The sequence below is a fragment of the Bos indicus x Bos taurus genome, chromosome 4 (assembly GCF_003369695.1).
Source record: "Bos indicus x Bos taurus breed Angus x Brahman F1 hybrid chromosome 4, Bos_hybrid_MaternalHap_v2.0, whole genome shotgun sequence".
NCBI lineage: Eukaryota > Metazoa > Chordata > Mammalia > Artiodactyla > Bovidae > Bos > Bos indicus x Bos taurus.
Window position 1 is genome coordinate 69062683 of NC_040079.1, and position 20406 is coordinate 69083088.

Below are 20406 nucleotides of genomic sequence, written 5' to 3' on the forward strand. Positions count from 1 at the left end.
GTTTGGAGCAGGTGATCAAAGGGATCTGAGTCTCAATTGTGCCATCTGTAAATGGAGACGACAGTCCTCACTGTCGAGCTCTTTTGGATACTTTCCAAGGATAAACAGGTATAATCCTTGTTACAGAAAGTCAGCTGAGGGAGTCTCTTTGCTCTATTGGGGGGCTACAGTCTAATGATTTTATTCCCTGGAGCAAACACTCTAACTTTAGGAAGTAAGGGCAAGCCTCGGAGATCAAAATGTATCCTATTATAAATAACACTTACCTTTACAATGAGAGTTTACATATTTTTTTCAGTGACTATCCATTCAATTACTTTAAAACTTATTACTTACGTGACTTTAAGTCATAACTTATGATCACATACTTAGGGTAATCACACAACTCTGGCATGTATTGATATAGTTAAAATCGCATTAGTTTTTATTAAAAATCAATACAATCTGCCATATGAAAAATATGGTAACAAAAGCAACTGTTTAGGATTTTAGACATCATATTCCTTTCACTTAGGAACCCCACTGCTGTAAAGCTGCCATGTGTGCGTGCCTGCTAAGTTTCTTCAGTCATGTCTGACTCTTTGTGACCCCATAGACTGCACCCCGCCAGGCTACTCTGTCCTGGGGATTCTTCAGGCAAGAATACTGGAGTGAGTTGCCATTTAGTGTGGGGTACAAGGGGCTCCTGAAGACGTAAAGTTAGTTACATGTATCAGAGATCCATAATGCATATGAGGTTGGAACATCTTTTCATTCTTACTCAAATATGATATCTTTTAGGGGAGGATATGAACAAAGCTAGTGGAGGTGATGGAATTCCAGTTAAGCTATTTTAAACACTAAAAGATGATGCTGTGAAAGTGCTGCACTCAATATGCCAGCAAATTTGGAGAACTCAGCAGTGGCCACAGAACTGGAAACGGTCACTTTTCATTCTAATCCCAAAGAAAGGCAAATGCCAAAGAATGCTCAAACTACCGCACAATTGCACTCAACTCTCACACTAGTAATGTTCAAAATTCTCCAAGCCAGGCTTCAACAATATGTGAAGCATGAACTTCCAGATGTTCAAGCTGGATTTAGAAAAGGCAGAGGAACCAGAGATCAAATTGTCAACATCCACTGGATCATCAAAAAAGCAAGAGAGTTCCAGAAAAACATCTATTTCTGTTTTATTGACTATGCCAAAGCCTTTGACTGTGTGGATCACAACAAACTGTGGAAAATTCTTCAAGAGATGGGAATACCAGACCACCTGACCTGCCTCCTGAGAAACCTATATGAAGGTTAAGAAGGAACATTTAGAACTGGACATGGATAACAGACTGGTTCCAAATCAGGAAAGGAGTACATCAAAGCTTTATATTGTCACCCTGCTTATTTAACTTATATGCAGGGTACATCATGAGAAATGCCAGACTGGATGAAGCACAAGCTGGAATCAAGATTGCCAAGAGAAATATCAATATCCTCAGATACGCAGATGACACCACCCTTATGACAGAAAGTAAAGAAGAACTAAAAAGGCTCTTGATGAAAATGAAAAAGGAGAGTGAAAAAGTTGGCTTAAAGCTCAACATTCAGAAAACTAAGATCAAGGCATCCGGTCCCATCACTTCATGGCAAATAGATGGGGAAACAGTGGAAACAGTGACAGACTTTATTTTCTTGGGCCTCAAAATCACTGCAGATGGTGACTGCAGCCATGAAATGAAAAGACACCTGCTCCTTGGAAGAAAAGTTATGACCAACCCAGATAGCATATTAAAAAGCAGAGACATTACTTTGCCAAAAAAGGTCCATCTAGTCAAACCTTTGGTTTTTCCAGTGGTCATGTATGGATGTGAGAGTTGGACTGTAAAGAAAGCTGAGCACTGAAGAACTGATGCTTTTGAACTGTGGTGTTGGAGAAGACTCTTGAGAGTCCCTTGGACTGCAAGGAGATCCAACCAGTCCATCTAAAGGAAATCAGTCCTGAATATTCATTGGAAGGACTGATGCTAAGCTCTGATTTCCATACTTTAGCCACCTGATGCAAAGAACTGAGTCATTTGAAAAGACCCTGATGCTGGGAATGATTGAAAGCGAGAGATGAAGGGGACAACAGAGGATGAGATGGTTGGATGGCATCACCAACTCAACGGACATGAGTTTGAGTAAGCTCCAGGAGTTAGTGATGGACAGGGAAGCCTGGCGTCTGCAGTCCATGGGGTGGCAAAGAGTCAGACATGACTGAACTGAACTGAGGGAGGATATTTTAAACAACTGATTATCCTAATATCAAAGCCATAAGGAACAGGTCTAATAATTTATTAGAATGAAATTCTGTCGGGGAGCGATTTTTATCTCCTGTTTTCACTGCTCTATTTCTAGTGTTTAGAAGAAAACTTGGTACACGGCATACATCTCATGTAGGAAGAAATATGTGAAGCTGACTCACTTATAAACACCTTAAACTGGTATTAAATATGTCTATAATCAAATAACACATACTTCTAAAAGTTTAAGGTTCACTTCTGAACGCACATTTGCCTATTTCTTTCTTTTTATGTGTCAGCTTTTATTACATAAATATAATTGTGTGGATCCCAAGAAAATCAAATTACTGAAAAGCAGATGATCATTAACATGGTAAAGATAAATTTAATTTCAGAATTCTAGTATGAATGGTTTTTTTCAGGTAGGGGACTCTCAACTATTTGTGGAATGTACCTACCACATGCTTTATTCCATGAAAAACACACATTGAAATCCTCAAAATTTTGCTTTGTTGAATGCATAGTAATAAACATAAAGCACACTGGCATTCAGAAACCACCTCATGGGTACACACGTCTCATGCCTGCCCCCTTACCTTCTTCACTCAAGTCTGGCTTGTTCCAGGTGGGTGAAGAGAACCGGCCAGACTTCTTGCGAGGACTGGTGCTCACCTTTCTCCAGGCACCACTCTCTTTCTTCTTGCTGCAACTGCTGTAACTTGAAACTATGGACAGAGGGAAGCTTCCTCCTTTGAAATCAGCTGTATGCTGGTCCAGCTCTGAAACAACATAAACCACATTTTGCCAGAAGGACAGAAGCAAGAGCGCAGTTACACAGAGTCAAGCAAAATCCAACATTTCTAACACTTAAAGAAATAGCCTCTTCAAAATCAGGGGCCTATCATACCCAAGCAGGGGTTTGCCAACCAGCAAACATTACTTTGAAGTCTGGTATTTAAACATGAGCCAGGAATTAAGAGAGAGCAAGTGAGTTAGTTTTAAAGCAGTGCTGTGTAACATCCATTACATGGAGATAATCTCACTGGTTACAAAGAGAGAAAATAGAGTTCCCTAAAAGCCAGTTCAAGCAAGCATTACATAATAGCGAATTTCCTCTCCTCCCAGCATAAACCCACATACCTGCTCTCTGGAGGGGACAGCCATGCAGAACAGCTTTATTAAGCAAAATGCTGAGAGCAGCTCTAACTACAGCCTGCTGCCCTTGGCTGGGGTTTTTAGTTGTTTGCCCAAGGCCGGGCTGTCTTTTCACAGAGGCTCTTGACAATATTGCTTCTTGAACTCTGGGTGCAATGACAGCATTCCATAGCTTAGACATCCACCTTCCAAGAGAGGGTTCACAGTTAGGACCCAGGCTCCCAGGAATCACACACAACTCTACCCGGGACAGAGCTGAAGACCCTGAACAAAGCCTAAGGGTTTCTATGGATAGGCTACCTTTCCCAGGTTGTTTCAGAATAAGTGAAATTATCTAACACCAAAACAGTTTGAATGTGCTTTACAAATAACAATGTATTTCTAATGAAACTGTTTACCTGTTTCTGTTTTTCTTTGTAAGATCCTGGAGCACTAGAGTGCTGAATAAATGAATGCACAAATAAATACATGGAAAGGGAAAAATACATGGAAAACTTTACAGACTAAAGAAATCTGGAGGAAAAAAGATTTCCTGAAAATCTGTGTCTAAATAGCTTAAACTTATTTGCCATTTTCCTTACTAAGATACATATGTTTTTTAGTATTTCTGAAATTGGGATACATTTTATGATCACTGGCAAATTAAATCTTCCTGCTCTGCAGGGGCTTGGTGTCTACACATGGCAGGTGAGCCCTGAAGAGAGGGGATGGGGTCAACCAGCCACTGCCTCAGGTGGACTGCATTAATAGCTGTAGCTGTTGCAGGGCTTTAATTGAAATTTAGAGCACTCAATGCCAATCAAAATTCCTTCAAAAAAGATTATACTTTGTTGTAGTATTAAAAAAACAGTTAGCATTAAAAGCTGTAGACAAAACTATATCACCTAGAATAGGAACTGTTAAAACTATTACCTAGTATCAAGTTTCTCTGTTAATGTAGAGTGACATGTAATTCCGGGAAAAAAAAAAAAAAGAAAAGCAAACAGTTACTCCTAAAGGTGCTGAGGAGGTAAAGATATAAGCTTTGGCTAAAAAAAAAAAAAAAAAAAAAAGTAAGAAAATTTTAGAAAGGCAGTTCCTTAATACGGCTGTTGGGAGATAAGTTTCCATGGCATTTCTGTATTCTCGTGTCAGCTGTTTTCCTGGATTGTCTTTTCAAGGATGTTAGCAGTGTACACAGACTTGGGAAGTAGAGATAATGTCTCCTTCTGGAGCAGAGGGCAGATTGTTTCCTGACCAGGATGATGAAAGTTATGGTTCCTTCCAGGGCAAAGGGTGGGCAGATTTACCAGCATCCCCCATTAGAAGATGGGGTGATTCCACATTTTGCTGCTAAAGCCAGCATCCACCTGGGCTGGTACGCATCACCCTGTGGGACCTGAGGAGCCGGGGAAACCACTGCAGACAGTTCAGATGGCTGGGCTGCGGCTGGGCTCTGAGTGATGAGGAGCGGGCCTCTGACCCAGCATCCTGCACCCAGCAGGCTAACCTGTCAGCTTGCAAAGAGGGTACAAGTCTCAGAGCCTCTAGTTTTTGACAATGACTGTGCTGCAGACAGGAAAAACCAAATATGGCTCCTAAGAATCTTGAGATTCTGGATGTCAGGGGCAAAAAAGGCTCAGATGTAATCATGATACTGAGAGAATCGGGTAATTATATGAATAAATGTACTGCTTTTTAACAAGAAATTACTATGTATTTTTTAATACAGTACTCCTCCCTCAATTAACTGTTATTAAATTGATAGTTTGTGTTACAATAGAGAAGACATTTTACTTGCATCCCTTGCTTTCCAAAATAGATTTCTGCCCAGGATGCCAGAAAATACAGAATCAAATCTAACAGCGAATCACAGAACCCTTACTAAGGAAGTCGGACGGTGACAAATTCCTTCCTCCTTTCAACTTCCTTCTGATATTCTATGTCATTAACCTTCCTATATGTATGTCTATTTTTATAAGCTGCTACAAAGGAAAATATAGTAAGTTTATAAGTCTACTCTGTCCATGGAATTCTCCAGGCAAGAATACTTGAGTGTGTATCATTCCCTTCTCCAGGGGATCTTCCTCACCCAAGGATTGAACCTGGGCCTCGTGCATTGCAAGCAGATTCTTACCATCTGAGCTACTACTCATGTAAGTGTATAAGTATCATTAATAAAAGAGCAAGCTTTTCAATTCATCAGTAGAATGTGTTTTATTTTTTTGGTTACAGGGTACTTGACTGAATTTCTTATGTGGGCCTTCCTCAGGAGACACTGCACAGCAAGCCACATATGGATCTGATGAGAGTTTTGAAAACAGAGGAAACCTACGATCTATCTAGTCTTAGCAAAAATTGTTTCCTTAGGAACTACCCAACACACAAGTCATGGTCGTCCTCTGACAAGAGGGCAGGGCTCCACTTCCCATGTTGACGATAGCAGTGGCATAGCTTTCTCACTCTCACACACTCCCACCTGGCCAGGGCTCTACTTTAAATACTTTAAAGGCAAAGAAGGACTGATGACACTCACTTCACTGTTGCTTGGGCGTGCCCCGGGACTACAGGACAAGACAGGAAATGCTGTGGCCCGAGAAGTGCTTCCGGCGTGCCCAGGCGGGCCAGGCACGAGTTGAGCTGGCGCCACACGGCCAGGGCCCAGTCGACCGTCTTGCACACGGGGTCGCAGGGAGAGGGCACCTGACCTCTGAACTGGAGACAGAGAGGAGGAAGACAGGGGCTTGGGTTAGCACAGTGCTCGTTGTCCTGTTGTTTCTAACCATTCGAAATTAAAGCTATAAAAATTTATAAAACAAAACTGTAGCCAAATCTAGTCTTACCTTCACTTGGGGTGGGTGAAGGGATTAGTTAATAATATACCCTGTTGTGTGTGTTAGTGTGAAATACAGATCTGCAGTTTGTTACATCAAATGAAAAGATGCAGACGTGACAGCGAAGCGAGACACCCTGGATGAGGTGTCTTACTTGGATGAATTCTTAAACATCAGTGCTGGAAGAAATCATTTTTCACATGTGTACAGAATATCTCACAAGGACTTGCAAATAGTAGGTGTTCAAAAAAGGATTTTGAATAAATGACATAAAAATGACATTAAATATTATAATATGGATAAGTGATAAGATGGCATATTGCAATCTATGGCATGTTCACTTTGTCTTATTTTTAATTTCCCTAGAAGGAAAGTCTCAGCTAAAATGCTACCTTAAAATGCACACAACTATGCTAGCATGAAGACATGTTTTCTAATTTAAAAGTGAAGAGTTTAAGTAATGCTGTGTAACACATGGTTGAATGGGAGCAGGTCTTTTTAGAATTATATCTTATACAAGAGCCCCTTTTTGGTACTACAGAGGATTCACAAAAGGACAAAGATTTATATACTACGAAGAGAAATCTCTCAAATATTTAGAAGTCAGATATAGCAATTAACTATTTTTATAAGAAATACATTCATGTAAATCTCTACTTTACCAAGGAATTATGATATTAAGACTGAGGATAATATGTGAATGTTTGTATATCCTACATCAAGGGACAGAATTTGGCACAGAAAAAAATGCAAGAGTGGTTCAGTAATTCTAGCAGCTTCATTAAAGTAACATCCCTGTGTCACACGAGGATTTGGGATCTGTTATAATATCCCATTTTTTGAAAAGAGGATCATATTTCTCCCACTTTTTCTGATAGTCTTCCAGTGAAAATGAGATCATGGCTACAATTAATAGATGAATATTACTTTCCTTGGCTTTCTCTGGTGGCTCAGACAGTAAAGAATCTGCCCGCAATGCAGGAGGCCCAGGTTCAGTCCCTGGGTGGGTAAGATCCCCTGGAGAAGGGAATGGCAATCCACTCCAGTATTCTTGCCTGGAGAATTCCATGGACAGAGGATCCTGGTGGGCTACAGTCCATGGGGTTGCAAAGAGTCAGACACAAAAGAGTGACCAACACTTTCTTTTGCTTTCAATTTCCTACTAAAGGTACAATTATTTTTTATTAAATACTAGAAGCTTTGTCTCCTCCAAAAAATACGTTTATTTTTATTCCTGTGAGAAACTGGAAGAAGAAATTTTGATCACATGCCAGCGTGCTTCTAAGCACCCCCGTTATTTGGCTCCATCCTGCAGTTACACGATTTCTGTTGTTTTGCAGTTGTCTTCATTCCCACTGTACATCTACCCCAGGAATCCATTTTATTAACCTACTTGAAGTGACTCCTGGTAAATTAAACACATTGCCCTTCCTCCCCACTTTCTGTTCCTTACAGCACACCCCACTTGCCCATCCTCAAGCACAATGGAGGAAAGTGTAGAGCTTGAAGAGAACTTTCTTTTCAAAATAAGTAAAATCAATCCTTTTCAAACTATGTTTACCAGAGAGCCAGAAGAGAGAGAGGGTTAGGAAAGATTTCAAGGAAGATTAGCATGGCCCCTGCGCAAGAAAGACACAGAAATTGGTGAAGCATTCCATGTTTTTCTCTTAGATAAACCAGGCACTTTGCTGTGTCAGGGTAGGTTCCTCCTTGATGAAATAATGCAGCCTTCTGGTGAGAATGGGGGAGGCTATGCATATTTGAGGAGCAATGGGTAGAAATCTCTATATCTCCCTTTCGATTTTATTGTAAACCGAAAATTGCTCTAAAAATAATAAAGTCTTTAAGAAAAATACTGGTATCTTTTGCAGTTCTTTAGGTGAGTTTTTTAGCAGTAAGATTTAAATATTAATAGTGATGAAGTTAATGGAAGCATCACTGATGTGAAAAGCTACAAAACCCATGACTGTCTTTATCTCACCTTTCTTCTTATTGGCTGAGGTCATATAATAGATGTGCTTTGGTCAAAAGCATATATTTATCATCAGGCAACTGACTTTAGCAGAGCTTGGGGCAGACGATTTCTGATTCAATTAGGAACTTCAGGTACTAATTGAAATCACCAATGGTAGGGACTGTCACTGAATTACCAACGGCATTCCCGCTGCACCCTTCTCCCTCCACCACCCTCCCCAGCCCTCCTCTACGAATGCATGTACATTCACATGCTCTAACACAACAGACACAGCAATTTTGTTCAGGAACTTGGTGGCGCACTCTGGTGTTGGGAAGATAGCTCTAGCCAAGGTCTATGGCAGAAGGGTGGGCATGAAACCAGTTCTGGTTAATGAACCATTAAGGGGAAGTCTTCTGATTCTGGGAGTTTCAGAAAAAGATGCTGTTCCCCCTGATAAGAAGGAGGCAAAAGCAGCCTAAGTTCCCTCTCGAACAGCTCGGCATCCTGCTCCCTACCTGTGAACAAGTCTGTGTGAGGGTGTGGTGCCCGAAGCCCTGCAGAAACCAGGCAGTCCTGAAGAGAGGCCAAGAGATTCACCCAGACCTGGGACCTGGCATCACGGTGTGAATGGACATCAGCAACACCTACCGCAAGGCATCTGGTTATGTAAGGGAAAAAAGCCTTTTTTTGTGTGTGAAGCAGCTAACAGTGGGGTGTCAGCTTAAACTCCTCTGCTGATACAATGAAGATCCTGTCCTCCCAGTGTGGCCCACTGTGCAGGATTAAACAATAAAATCTTGCTAAATCGAGCTCTTTTATTTCAAATCCACCCAGACACTTAGCTACTGGCCTAATTTAAGAATACGACATTAGAGAATAATGTGCTCAATTTGGTAAGTACACTAAATTAATTTTGTTATTTTGATAGAATGAAGAATATTTACTATGAAAAATCACTAAAAGTGATTATTCTTCTTAAAAATGTGTCAACAGAGATTTCTAATTTTTTCATATGACTTTTTAAAAGTTACTATAATGCAATGTAACAAATATTAAAACTAGATTGAGTAGATGGATAATGAAGGCTCCAAGGAAACAGTAGCTTTTCCTTAAGAAGAATGATTAATTTTCTAATCTAGTCTCAGCATTTAAACTCAGGGAGACCCCTTGAGAATGGTTAATTAAAACAGTAAAACCTATCTGCTTATTTTGGAGGGGGGGCCCCCATCATCTTAGTTTCCCAACGAGGATCAAACCTGCATCCCTTGCACTCAAAGCTCAGAGTCTGAACCACTGAACCATCAGGGACTTCTATTTGTTTTTTTAAAAATACTTGACATAGTATAGGTACTGCTATGAGTTTTACATGCATTATCCTATTTAACCCTTAAAGTGTTAGTCGCTCAGTTGTGTCCAACTCTTTATGACCCCATGGACTGCAGCCTGCCAGGTTCCTCTGTCCAAAGGATTTTTCCAGGCAAGAATACTGGAGTGGGTTGCCAAGCCCTCCTCCAGGGGATCTTCCTGACCCAGGGATTGAACCTGAGTCTCCTGAAAACCCAATCTCCTGCACTGCAGGCAGATTCTTTACTGTTTTAGCCACCAGGGAAGCCCCACTTGACGCTTGCCTATCCCCAGTTTTTACTTGCCAGAAGCCACACAGTAAGTGGCAGAGGTCAAGCCCAGGTTGCCTGACAGCAATGCCAGGGAATGTCAAGGACTCTCTCCCAACAATGGGCTGTGTGTGGTCTGTTACCTTATTCACAACCTTCCTCCTGAGGAACCTCTGCAGCAGCCCCTGCATGGGCTCGCCGTCCCAGCGCAGCTGCACCCAGCGGAAATGCTGCTGCACCAGCAAGTCGGAGCCCTGGAGACAGGCCTTGGCGATTGTTCCCATCAGAAAGCAGTTCTCATGAAAGTAGTAGCATTCAGACATTCCGTTTCCTAAAACAAACCAAAGCAGCAGTCCAACATCAGGAAACCATAGCAGGGAACAAGTCCAAACAAGTGAAGGAAACACGGCCACGAAGCGTAACGTGTGCTCCAGGGGACAGAGAGATTAGAAAGCTCTTAAAGCCGCTGGCTTCTTGGGGTGGTCTCTCCACTATCTTTACCTTTTTGGAAGGTACAGGGGCTTTCAGTGCTGTGATTTTCCAGAGGTCCCAAAAAGTCCCCCAGTAACTCAGACAATGAAGATTTTTCCAAGTTCTCTAAGATGACGATGATTTTCTTGTTAGCAGGAGATTGTTTCACTGGGATCAGACACGCTGGGGTCAAAACAGAAATTCAATGATTAAAATGTATCAGTGATTAAATGATCAATGATTAAAACATAAAATGACAGAAATGTACAAACTTGTAAAAGTTTATGTGTTAGCAAAGATGTGACACGGCACTCTGACATAGCTGGGAAAGTATAAAGACTCTGGGAAACAGTTTGAAATTACTGAATACAGCTGAGGATACCCCCGCACACAATGACCCAACATTAACTAGTTCCGTAACAGATCCCAAACGGAATCAACCCAAATGTCCACCAACAACAGAGTAGAAAGTACGTTCCTACAATGGATTTGAAAATGAACAAACTGTAGCTACAAGCAGCCACACGGAAGATGGTCACAAATGGTATATTAAGAAACAAATCACACAAGGATACAAATGATATGACACCATCATTTACAGTTCATGAAACATACACTTTAAAACATGAACATATACTTTAGGAATTCGTAGACAGTAAAACTGTTTTTAAAAAGCAAAGAAATGATGACAAAAGCGAGACTAGTGGCTACCTCTAGAAGGAAGGGTTTGTGAACAAGGGTGTGGCACGTGGGCCCATTCTGGAAGCTAGAGATGTTCTATTTTGTGACCTGGTCAGTGGCTAAGTTATCATTTTATTTTAAATTATTCATTGATCTATAAAAATAGGTAGTATGTATTTTATAGATGGATATTTCAGAATACAAAGGGTCAAAATCCTTCAATGAGGATTGAACACTTTAAATTTATTTTAATAAATTTAATCCTTTAAATTACACATATGTAAAATGTTCATAAAATTATGGAGACAGGACCTCAGAGACAAGCAGATCCCTCCTTTCATTTCATAGATCTCAGAGATGTTAAGGAGATTTGACGAAGGCTTCAGAAACAGTGATAAGGAAGGACCATAATCTGGGTCTTGTGATTCTTATTTTAGGGGTCCTCACACTAAAGACGGGGGGCCTGAACTGCATAAATGGAGTATTATTATATGTATTAGACAAATCGGTAGATAAAATGTAACTGAAAGATTGCCTGGGCACCTGCTAAGCACTCAAATGTTAATACGGTAATTGAAATACATCTATAATACTTGCTAGATAGCAAAGAATAAAAAATTTATATCACTTTTTAATATTTTAGAAGATTCTAAGATGCCCGAGTCTTAGCTAAACTAACCTTGAGAAAAGATCAATTTAGAATACTCAGCAGTGATTCTGTCAAGTAGTTCCACTTTCCACAAACACTTATGATAGGACATTATAACCACTCCACCTCTGTGTTACTCTAGACACAAATGCATTGTCAGTTTCAAGAGAACTCCTTGAACACTGTAAATTAATCTCTTCTGAGATGGAAATAACTTTTCTGGATGCTACAAAGCTTTAAAAACTAAAAGACCAGAAACAAAACCGGCTGCCTCTCCGTCGAGTTGTCTGTGGGGGTGGGTGCACTAGCACTTGGCATGTGCCACGTCCCCTCAACACGGCTCCTCAATAAAGAGCACTAACACATTCTGTGCTTCTCAGGGTCACATGTTATTTCAGAACTACACTTATTATGGAAGTATGATGGCTTTACCAGCCCAGCTGGTAAAGAATCCGCCTGCAATGCAGGAGAACCTAGTTCGATTCCTGGGTCAGGAAGATCTCCTGGAGGAGGGCATGGCAACCCACTGCAGCATTCTTGTATAGGGGCATTCTACGAACAGAGAAGCCTGGCAGGCTACAGTCCATGGGGTCGCAAAGAGTCAGACACAACTGAGCCACTAAGTACACATGATAAACCAATAGTTTTTTTAAAAAGAATAATGATAAGCTAACAAATTTTTATAACCATTGATTAAAAAAAAAAAAGGCTGAATGGCTTATGTATCTGCTTTCTGTAACTAAGGACTGAAGGTCTCCAGTTTTCCCTTGATCTGGATTAAGTGTACAGCTAGTTCCAGTGGCCTTGAAGCTGCTACATCCAGCTAGAATGTGTCTGCAGGAACACAAAATTTGTTGTTATTTAGTTGCTCAGTCATGCCCAACTCTTCTGTGACCCTGTGGACTGTAGCCTATCAGGCTCCTCTGTCCATGGGGTTCTCCAGGCAAGAATACTGGAGTGGGGCTGCCATGCCCTCCTCCAGGGATCTTCCCGACACAGGGATCAAACCCACATTTCCTGCACTGGCAGGCGGATTCTTTACCACTGAGCCACCAGGGACGTGTTTGGCTAGTTCTAACAGCTTTGAAGCTGTGCGTCCAGCTAGAACGTGCCTACAGGAACATGTAATTGCATCTCAACAATGTCTTCCACTGCCCCTTGCCTGTGTACTGTGCTAAGCACTATGGCACAGTGCTGGAGGTGACTGATTCTAACTGGGGGAATGCGGCATTTTAAACTGGACCCATTATGAAGAATGGCATCTTGATAGATCGGAAGAAGGCTTTCTAGGTTTAAGAAATGGCACAGGTGGGAGAATGGACTCTAGGCAGAGCTCAGTCCTTGAAGGGACTGGAACCTCAAACTAAGGTTAGAGTAGTTTCAAGAGTGGCATGAAGGCAAGCTCAAAGCTGACCCAGGCCTCCAGAATGGGCTGGGAGCTCGGGGGAAAGCCACATCAGTGTGGTGGAATCCAGGAGCCCCATCTGTGGGCAGCAGGGTGGCAGGCAGTGTCCTCATTCTGCGCCACACTCTGCAGTCACCTGGGATGCATCCCCAGAGGCCGGGATGCAGTCGATCAGTGCTGGGCCTGGGGCACTGGCGTTTCATGGGCAGCCTGCATGCAACTGGTTGAAATGAAGTCTCAGAAGCCAGCCACGAATGCAAAGTGGGAGGCCCGGGATGTCATGCTGAAAGGGAGACACTACCAGCTCTGGGAATCAGTGGAAATCTTTAAGGGCGGGGGGGAAACATGATTTGGCTCCTCCTCTGAGATCTTGCTATGGTGAGTAGAATTGATGGGAGAGTAAAGAAACAAGAGAACACATCTACAGGCTCTTACTGCTGACGTGAGGACAGCGGGTAACAGGAGCCTCCTCCAGGGCCAAGGCTCAGAACAAAAGGGTATTCTGAGATGAGTGAGCAAAGCTCAGTGGAAAAGACCCTGATGCTGGGAAAGACTGAGGGCAGGAGGAGAAGGGGGTGACAGGATGAGATGGTTGCATGGCAGCAGCAACTCAATGGACATGAGTTTGAGTAAACTCTGGGAGACAGTGAAGGACAGGGAAGCCTGGCATCCTGCAGTTATGTGGTTGCAAAGAGTTGGACACGACAGTGACTGAACAATAACAAAGCTCAGTGGTTGACTGTCTTGAGAGAGGGGCAGAGAGGGAGTATCAGAGGCAACTCAGAAGTTCTCACTGGAGGAGCAGCCATGCAGTGAATGAAGGCAGAGAGCACATGAGCGGGAGCACACTTGAGGTGGTGGTGATGGGCTATGTCTCAAGCCTGAGTGTCTGATGAGTGAGGCATCTCTCCTGAGATGTCCAGCAGGGGCTGGACCAGAGGAGGGAGGCAGCAAGGAAGGATTCAAGCTGGAGATAAATGAGTTTATAGGATTGTAGGAGATCTCCTGGAAAAAGAAGCCAGGTCCATAAGCAAGGACTGTATTTATAGCGAGTGACTCAATTTGTCCCATATTTAACGCACAGCTTGTGCCCTAGACAAAAAGTACATGGGGTGCTGTTCGTAACAGTTGGCTTGGGTTTCCATCTCAATTTTGTTGATATCGGTCTCCCCTAAGGTATCGATCCCAGGTCAAACAGACTGGGTTGTTTTTTGGTGAAAACCTTTGTCTTCAACACTCCCGATTGCATATGTTCAATTTTTCCTCCTTCTCCATCTGACCACTTAAGTTCAACATCCTAAAACAAGTTCGTCCAAACGTAAATTTCACTTTAGTTGTGAATTAGCATGTCTAGTTCACAGAGAAGGCAATGGCACCCCACTCCAGTACTCTTGCTTGGAAAATCCCATGGATGGAGGAGCTTGTTAGGCTGCAATCCATGGGGTCACTAAGAGTCAGACACGACTGAGCGACTTCACTTTCATTTTTCACTTTCATGCATTGGAGAAGGAAATGGCAGTCCACTCCAGTGTTCTTGCCTGGAGAATCCCAGGGATGGGGGAGCCTGGTGGGCTGCCGTCTATGGGGTCGCACAGAGTCAGACACGACTGAAGTGACTTAGCATAGCATAGCATAGCATAGCATGTCTAGTTCAAGTTATTTAACATGGATTCATTTCTATAATATTAACCAACCACAGAAGCAAAAACTCATCACACCTTTGGGTTTGAAGGATTATTCAGCCTTTGATCAGGGTTTATGGAGACACAAGATGGCTACTCATGCCATATTATACCTGGAGATTTCTTCTGGCCTGTTGTGGGAAAGTTGACCATTTAAATTCCCTTTGTCCTCTGCTAATTCAAAACCCCATTTCTGAAACTATCTCTTTTAGTCCTTCTTTCTTCTAACTTGATAGGTGTATCATCTCTGCTCCTCCCCAGAGATCAGTATAATCTTAATCAGATATCTCCTGGGCTAGGCTCAGGGCTATAGTTCAGTTTTGCACACCTTTGTTTTCAAAGTTCTGGATAGCTAAGTCCTAGAGCAAGACTCACTGGTTTAAAAATAATGTATCACATTTATAGTTAAACCCAAATCACTCCATGTCTAAGGTGAGGCCAAGTCCACACTCTCCTCTTTGGGGATGGACGTGGCCCATGTTTTACACCGTCCATTTAAAACAAGGCTCTGTGGGGATGATGCTCTGAGTCCAGAGGAGAAGCAAGGGAAAGGTCTGCAAAGAGCCTCTAGCAATGTAGGGTCCAAGGAGGAAATCTCATTTATGTAGACTTCAATTACATATGATATTATTACAGTAATTCCATCTTTATTTCTTTGGAAGTAGAAAGTTTTCTCAGGAATTCTAAGCATTGTTTTAAAATACCAAATGAGTGTTTATTTTTTTTTTTCTTACTACTACTGTCACATGTAATTTAAAAAAATATCTGTCTTGCTAACCTAACTCAATACCTTATACTGAGGAGAAGTTTGACCTATTCTAATACACGTTCACACCCTCCTTACCAAATAACTGAGCCATGTGACATGACTGCTGCTGCTGCTGCTAAGTCACTCAGTCGTGTCCGACTCTGTGCGACCCCAGAGATGGCAGCCCACCAGGCTCCCCCGTCCCTGGGATTCTCCAGGCAAGAACACTGGAGTGGGCTGCCATTTCCTTCTCCAATGCATGAAAGTGGAAAGTGAAAAGTGAAAAGTGAAAAGTGAAAGTGAAGTCGCTCAGTCGTGTCCGACTCTTAGCGACCCCATGGACTTCAGCCCACCAGGCTCCTCTGTCCATGGGATTTTCCAGGCAAGAGTACTGGAGTGGGGTGCCATTGCCTTCTCCATGTGACATGACAGTTTCTCACAAAAGCCAACACGAGGAGGAAGATGTTATTTAAAATGAACAAAATATCCATTGCAGGTATAAGTGCTATGTCATTCTTCTTGAACTGATCTTCTGTTCTACATTCCTGTCTTCACTGGTACCATTTCAGAATCCATGTAAGTTTTAGATTCTTAAAACTAGTAATTTTTAAAAATCTGCTACTCTTCCTTCTTGTATTTTGTTGCTCATACACTTCTTTTATTCATTCTCTGTCTCTTTTCACTGGCTTTCTTCTACAGAATCATAGAGAGGAACATATATGGAAATGTATGTGCTATGCCCATTGGAAGAGGAAAGCTCAACGTTCTTCAGTCAGCTCAATTCAGTTCAGTCGCTCAGTCGTGTCCGACTCTTTGCGACTCCATGAATTGCAGCACGCCAGGCCTCCCTGTCCATCACCAACTCCCGGAGTTCACTCAGACTCACGTCTATCGAGTCGGTGATGCCATCCAGCCATCTCATCTTCTGTCGTCCCCTGCTCCTCCTGTCCCCAATCCCTCCCAGCATCAGAGTCTTTTCCAATGAGTCAATTCTTCGCATGAGGTGGCCAAAGTACTGGAGTTTCAGCTTTAGCATCATTCCTTCCAGGACCAATCTCCTTTAGGATGGGCTGGTTGGATCTCCTTGCAGTCCAAGAAGACTCTCAAGAGTCTTCTCCAACACCACAGTTCAAAAGCATCAATTCTTCGGCGCTCAGCTTTCTTCACAGTTCAACTCTCACATCCATACATGACCACTGGAAAACGCATAGTCTTGACTAGACGGACCTTTGTTGGCAAAATAATGTCTCCAGCTAAATCTACGTAGTTTAAACTTTTTTTTTTTTTTTTTTTTTAGAAAATAAGGTTAAAAACTAGGAATACGTTTAGAACACCTTATGAATCAGCACATCCTCATATGGCAGTTGTATTATTCAATCAATTTACTTTCTTGGTTAAAAAAAGAGAGACTAGGGGATAGATATTTTCTATCCCATTAGTATTCTAAAAGCTTAAGTAGAATAGCCTTGAAGCTCCTCCTCTCTAACCCAGATCTCTGCCTTCTTTACTCTGTCCTTTTTCATCACCCTTTCTTTTACCACAAAAGAAAATTCCCTGCTGAGGGCTTTCTGCACGACACACAGTGACACCACACTGTCCCCAGATCCTTCCCTCTGGCTCACTTGCGATTCCCTGGTACTGCCTCAGGAGTTTCTGGTGTCCCCGTCTACTCACAATGTACTTCCCCATGATCTCCTCACTGGCCACCTGTCAAGAGCAGTGGGTCCTGCTGCCGTGAAAATGACGGTGACAATGGATGGAGTTTCAGAAGCTGAGGATGGACAGCAGCGAGGCAGAGATCTGAAGCCAGACTGCAGTGTTCCTGACATGACATGCAGAGACCTCCAGTGTCTATTCTGGGGACACTAGAGTATAATCGTAGGAAATTGTCATGAGCAGCTTTACATTTTAGGGTGAGCCTTCTGGAAGCCTGCAGAGGGCTTCTGAAAGGAGAGAGAGCAGAAGAACAAGAAGGGTTAGTGCCACAGTCCCTTGAGCAAGAGATGACAGGTGGCAGGTGGACTGGAGAGCGGGAGGTGGAGATGAGATAGGGGAAACAGATTCAAGAGGAACGAGGACTGACTAGATGCGGGGAAGAAGGCGAATGAGGAACCTCCAATATGCTCCGCTTGCTAACGGGTAACTGCATTCAAGGTCTTAGCAGGTAGAAGTCTTGTGTTTGTGTCTTATTTGTGCTATTAAAAAAAAAAAGGATATTTGATACTTGTAAATTATTGAGCCAAATACAGAATAAAAATCCTTTACTACGTGGAGATGCTATACTATTCCCTACATAAGAGAGTAGATTTTTTGGACTCAGTCTATCATTTGAAAACCTTTCTGAAATCCAATTCATTCTGTTTTTATGCCCTGTCATCAAGTACGGCCTCAACAACTCCTACACTCTCTTTTTTCTTTCTAGCTTCACTGTAAGCAAGCTCTTCTACTTGCTGACAACTAAGTGTGATTAACATTCCATTTTTCTTTGCCTATTTCTTATATCAGGAGATTCAGCCATTCACTCAACAAGTAATTATTGGCAATCAGTGTACAAAGTGAAATAGAAGAAAAAGCTACATTCCTAGCCTTCAAGGAGCTCATACTATGTGTCGGTGAACATAAAAGCCCAAATAAGCCTCACTGCCTTGAACTATAGCTGGGTGGGACTCAGAGGTAAACAAAGCTTACTGCTCTTCATCAGAGGTAGTTGTCATATCTGGAGAGATCAGACAAGCCTTTATTTGGGGTGTCCTTAGAGTACGACTTCCCTGGTGGCTCAGACGGTTAAGCGTCTGCTACAATGTGGGAGACCCGGGTTCGATCCCTGGGTCAGGAAGATCCCCTAGAGAAGGAAATGGCAATCCATTCCATTACTATTGCCTGGAAAATCCCATGGAATGAGAAGCCTGGTAGGCTACAATCCATGGGGTCCCAAAGAGTCGGACACAACTGAGCGACTTCACTTCACTTCAGAGTATTTAAAACAGGGACTGCCATGTCTTATTTTAACTAGTCATGTACAACACAGTACTTTACTGGGAACCTGCCATGCGGTAGTCATGGTATGTGTGTGTGTAGGGGGCGGGGGAAATGAAAGTTTGTGTGTTTATTCTAGATGAAATTTCAGAGTAATTCTAGATGAAGGCTGCAGAATAAACAAAGATGTGGAGAGTAGAAAAGCAAAGGACATGTGAGGAAGAAATACTATATTCTGCTGGAGCTTAGATATCTATTTTTTTAAAGAGTCAGATATTCCAAAGAAGATGTACAAATGGCCAACAAGTACATGAAAACAGGCTCAGCATCACTAACCGTCTGGGAAATGCACAAATCCACATCGATCAAAAGCACAATGAGATATCACTTAACAACTGTTAGAAAGGCTATCACTAAACAGAGTTAACAAACGGTAATGATGTATAGAAAAGGGAACCCTTGGGCACTCTTGGTGGGAATATAAATTGGTGCAGCCACTGTGGAAAACAGTATGGAGGGTCCTCAAAAACCTAAAAAAACAGAAGTAGCATATGATCCAGCAATATCACTTCTGGGCATATCTCCCAAGGGAATGAAATCAGGATCTTGAAGCAATATCTGCACACCTGTGTCCATCACAGCATTATTCACAGAAGACAAAATATGGAAACAATCTAACCATCCATCAAGAGCTGAATGAATAACAAAAATGTGGCTACACTAGGATATGATTCAGCCATGAGAAAGAAAGAGATTCTGCTGTCTAGACAACATGGATGGACCTTGAGGGCATTATGTTAGGGGAGGTAAATCAGACAGAGTGAAACAAATACTGCATGGTATTCTTGTATGTAGAATCTAAAAATGCCAAACTGATGAAACCAAGTAGAATGGAGGTTGTCAAAGTCTGGAGGGTGAGGGAAATGAGATGCCAGTCAGAGGACACAAACTTTCAGTTATAAGATGAATAAGTTTGGGGGGGGTTAATACTGTATTTATTATACACTTGAAAATTGCTGAGAGAGTAGACAGTAAATGTTCTCACTGCAAGAAAGAAATGGTAATTATATGAGGTGATGGAAATTCTAGCTAATGATACAGTGGTAATCATTTTGTAATATTTGGGTATCATATCAACACCCTGTATCCCTTGCACTTACTGTTATATCTCAAAAAATTAAAAAAGGTCAAATAAACAGATTAAGTGGAACAATGTCCTAGAATGGAAGACAGAGTGGCACTGACTTTGTTCGGTGGGTGATGGAAGAATGGACAGGAATCACGAAGAGCTTCTAATCAGGGGTCTGGTGATCTGTGAAGGATGTTCAGGGAGAAGAAAAGGAGGGCAGAGCAGCCACTTACAGGTAAGTAGACAAGACAGAGTAAAAGGAGGCATGAAGTAGGATGGTCCTGACGGGGATGGATGAAAAAGGCCCACTGAGGCCCACTTGGCAGGACGAGACCGTGGACTGGCTGTGCGACAGGAGTGAGTGCTCCGTGAATCAGAGGACCTGGGGGGTTCTAGATGGTCTTAACATAGCTTTAAAAATTAAGATAGTTGAAAACACTGAAGAACAAACTCCCAAATTTTCACATAAAACTTGGGTTTCTTGCTTCTTCCTGCAAGTCACAAAACCCATGAAATTGCATCTCCACTCAGCTGCTTAGAGCTGAGAGCTGCTGTTCTCATGGAGATAGGGACAGGCTTCCCTCCCTCCTGCCCCCACCAGCCTGCTTCACTCCTTTGTGTAGCTTACGGCACTTGTGGGCATTTAGGTTTTCAGGTCTGCCAACGCGACCTGAGTTCCAAGTGTGGGGGCCAAGAGACTCACTGAATTGGGAAATTAGGAAGAAGAGTTATTTTTAGAAAGGTGCTCCTCAAAGATTTAGAAACGCTGAGCTGGTCACCTTAGCATCCTTCTTGACCTAACTCACTGTTTTCAGCCTTTTTTTTTTTTTTTAAGCTAAGCTTAGAACAGAGTTCAGTCTAATTGCTGT

The 20406-nt window shown here is 42.3% G+C and overlaps 1 protein-coding gene, 1 long non-coding RNA gene and 1 pseudogene across 5 annotated transcripts in view; 2 read left to right on the forward strand and 1 right to left on the reverse strand.

Moving 5' to 3' along the window:
• Positions 1-6213, forward strand: part of LOC113891506 — an 85628-nt gene extending 79415 nt beyond the window's left edge. For both annotated transcript variants that reach the window (XR_003510779.1, XR_003510778.1), the window contains 2 exons: positions 5471-5548; positions 5628-6213. This is a non-coding gene — a long non-coding RNA (uncharacterized LOC113891506). The remainder of the gene's footprint in view (positions 1-5470; positions 5549-5627) is intronic.
• Positions 1-20406, reverse strand: part of CTTNBP2 (cortactin binding protein 2) — a 169370-nt gene that overhangs the window by 8116 nt on the left and 140848 nt on the right. For all 3 annotated transcript variants that reach the window (XR_003510776.1, XM_027539615.1, XM_027539614.1), the window contains exons 15-19: positions 10298-10450; positions 9940-10127; positions 5929-6107; positions 3399-3598; positions 2855-3037 (exon numbers count right to left, since the gene is read on the reverse strand). Coding sequence is in view for 2 of the 3 variants with exons in the window: in XM_027539615.1 (XP_027395416.1) it covers positions 2855-3037; positions 3399-3598; positions 5929-6107; positions 9940-10127; positions 10298-10450 (903 nt within the window). In the remaining variant the exon portion in view is untranslated. The remainder of the gene's footprint in view (positions 1-2854; positions 3038-3398; positions 3599-5928; positions 6108-9939; positions 10128-10297; positions 10451-20406) is intronic.
• LOC113891981 lies at positions 7811-7890 on the forward strand (annotated as a pseudogene).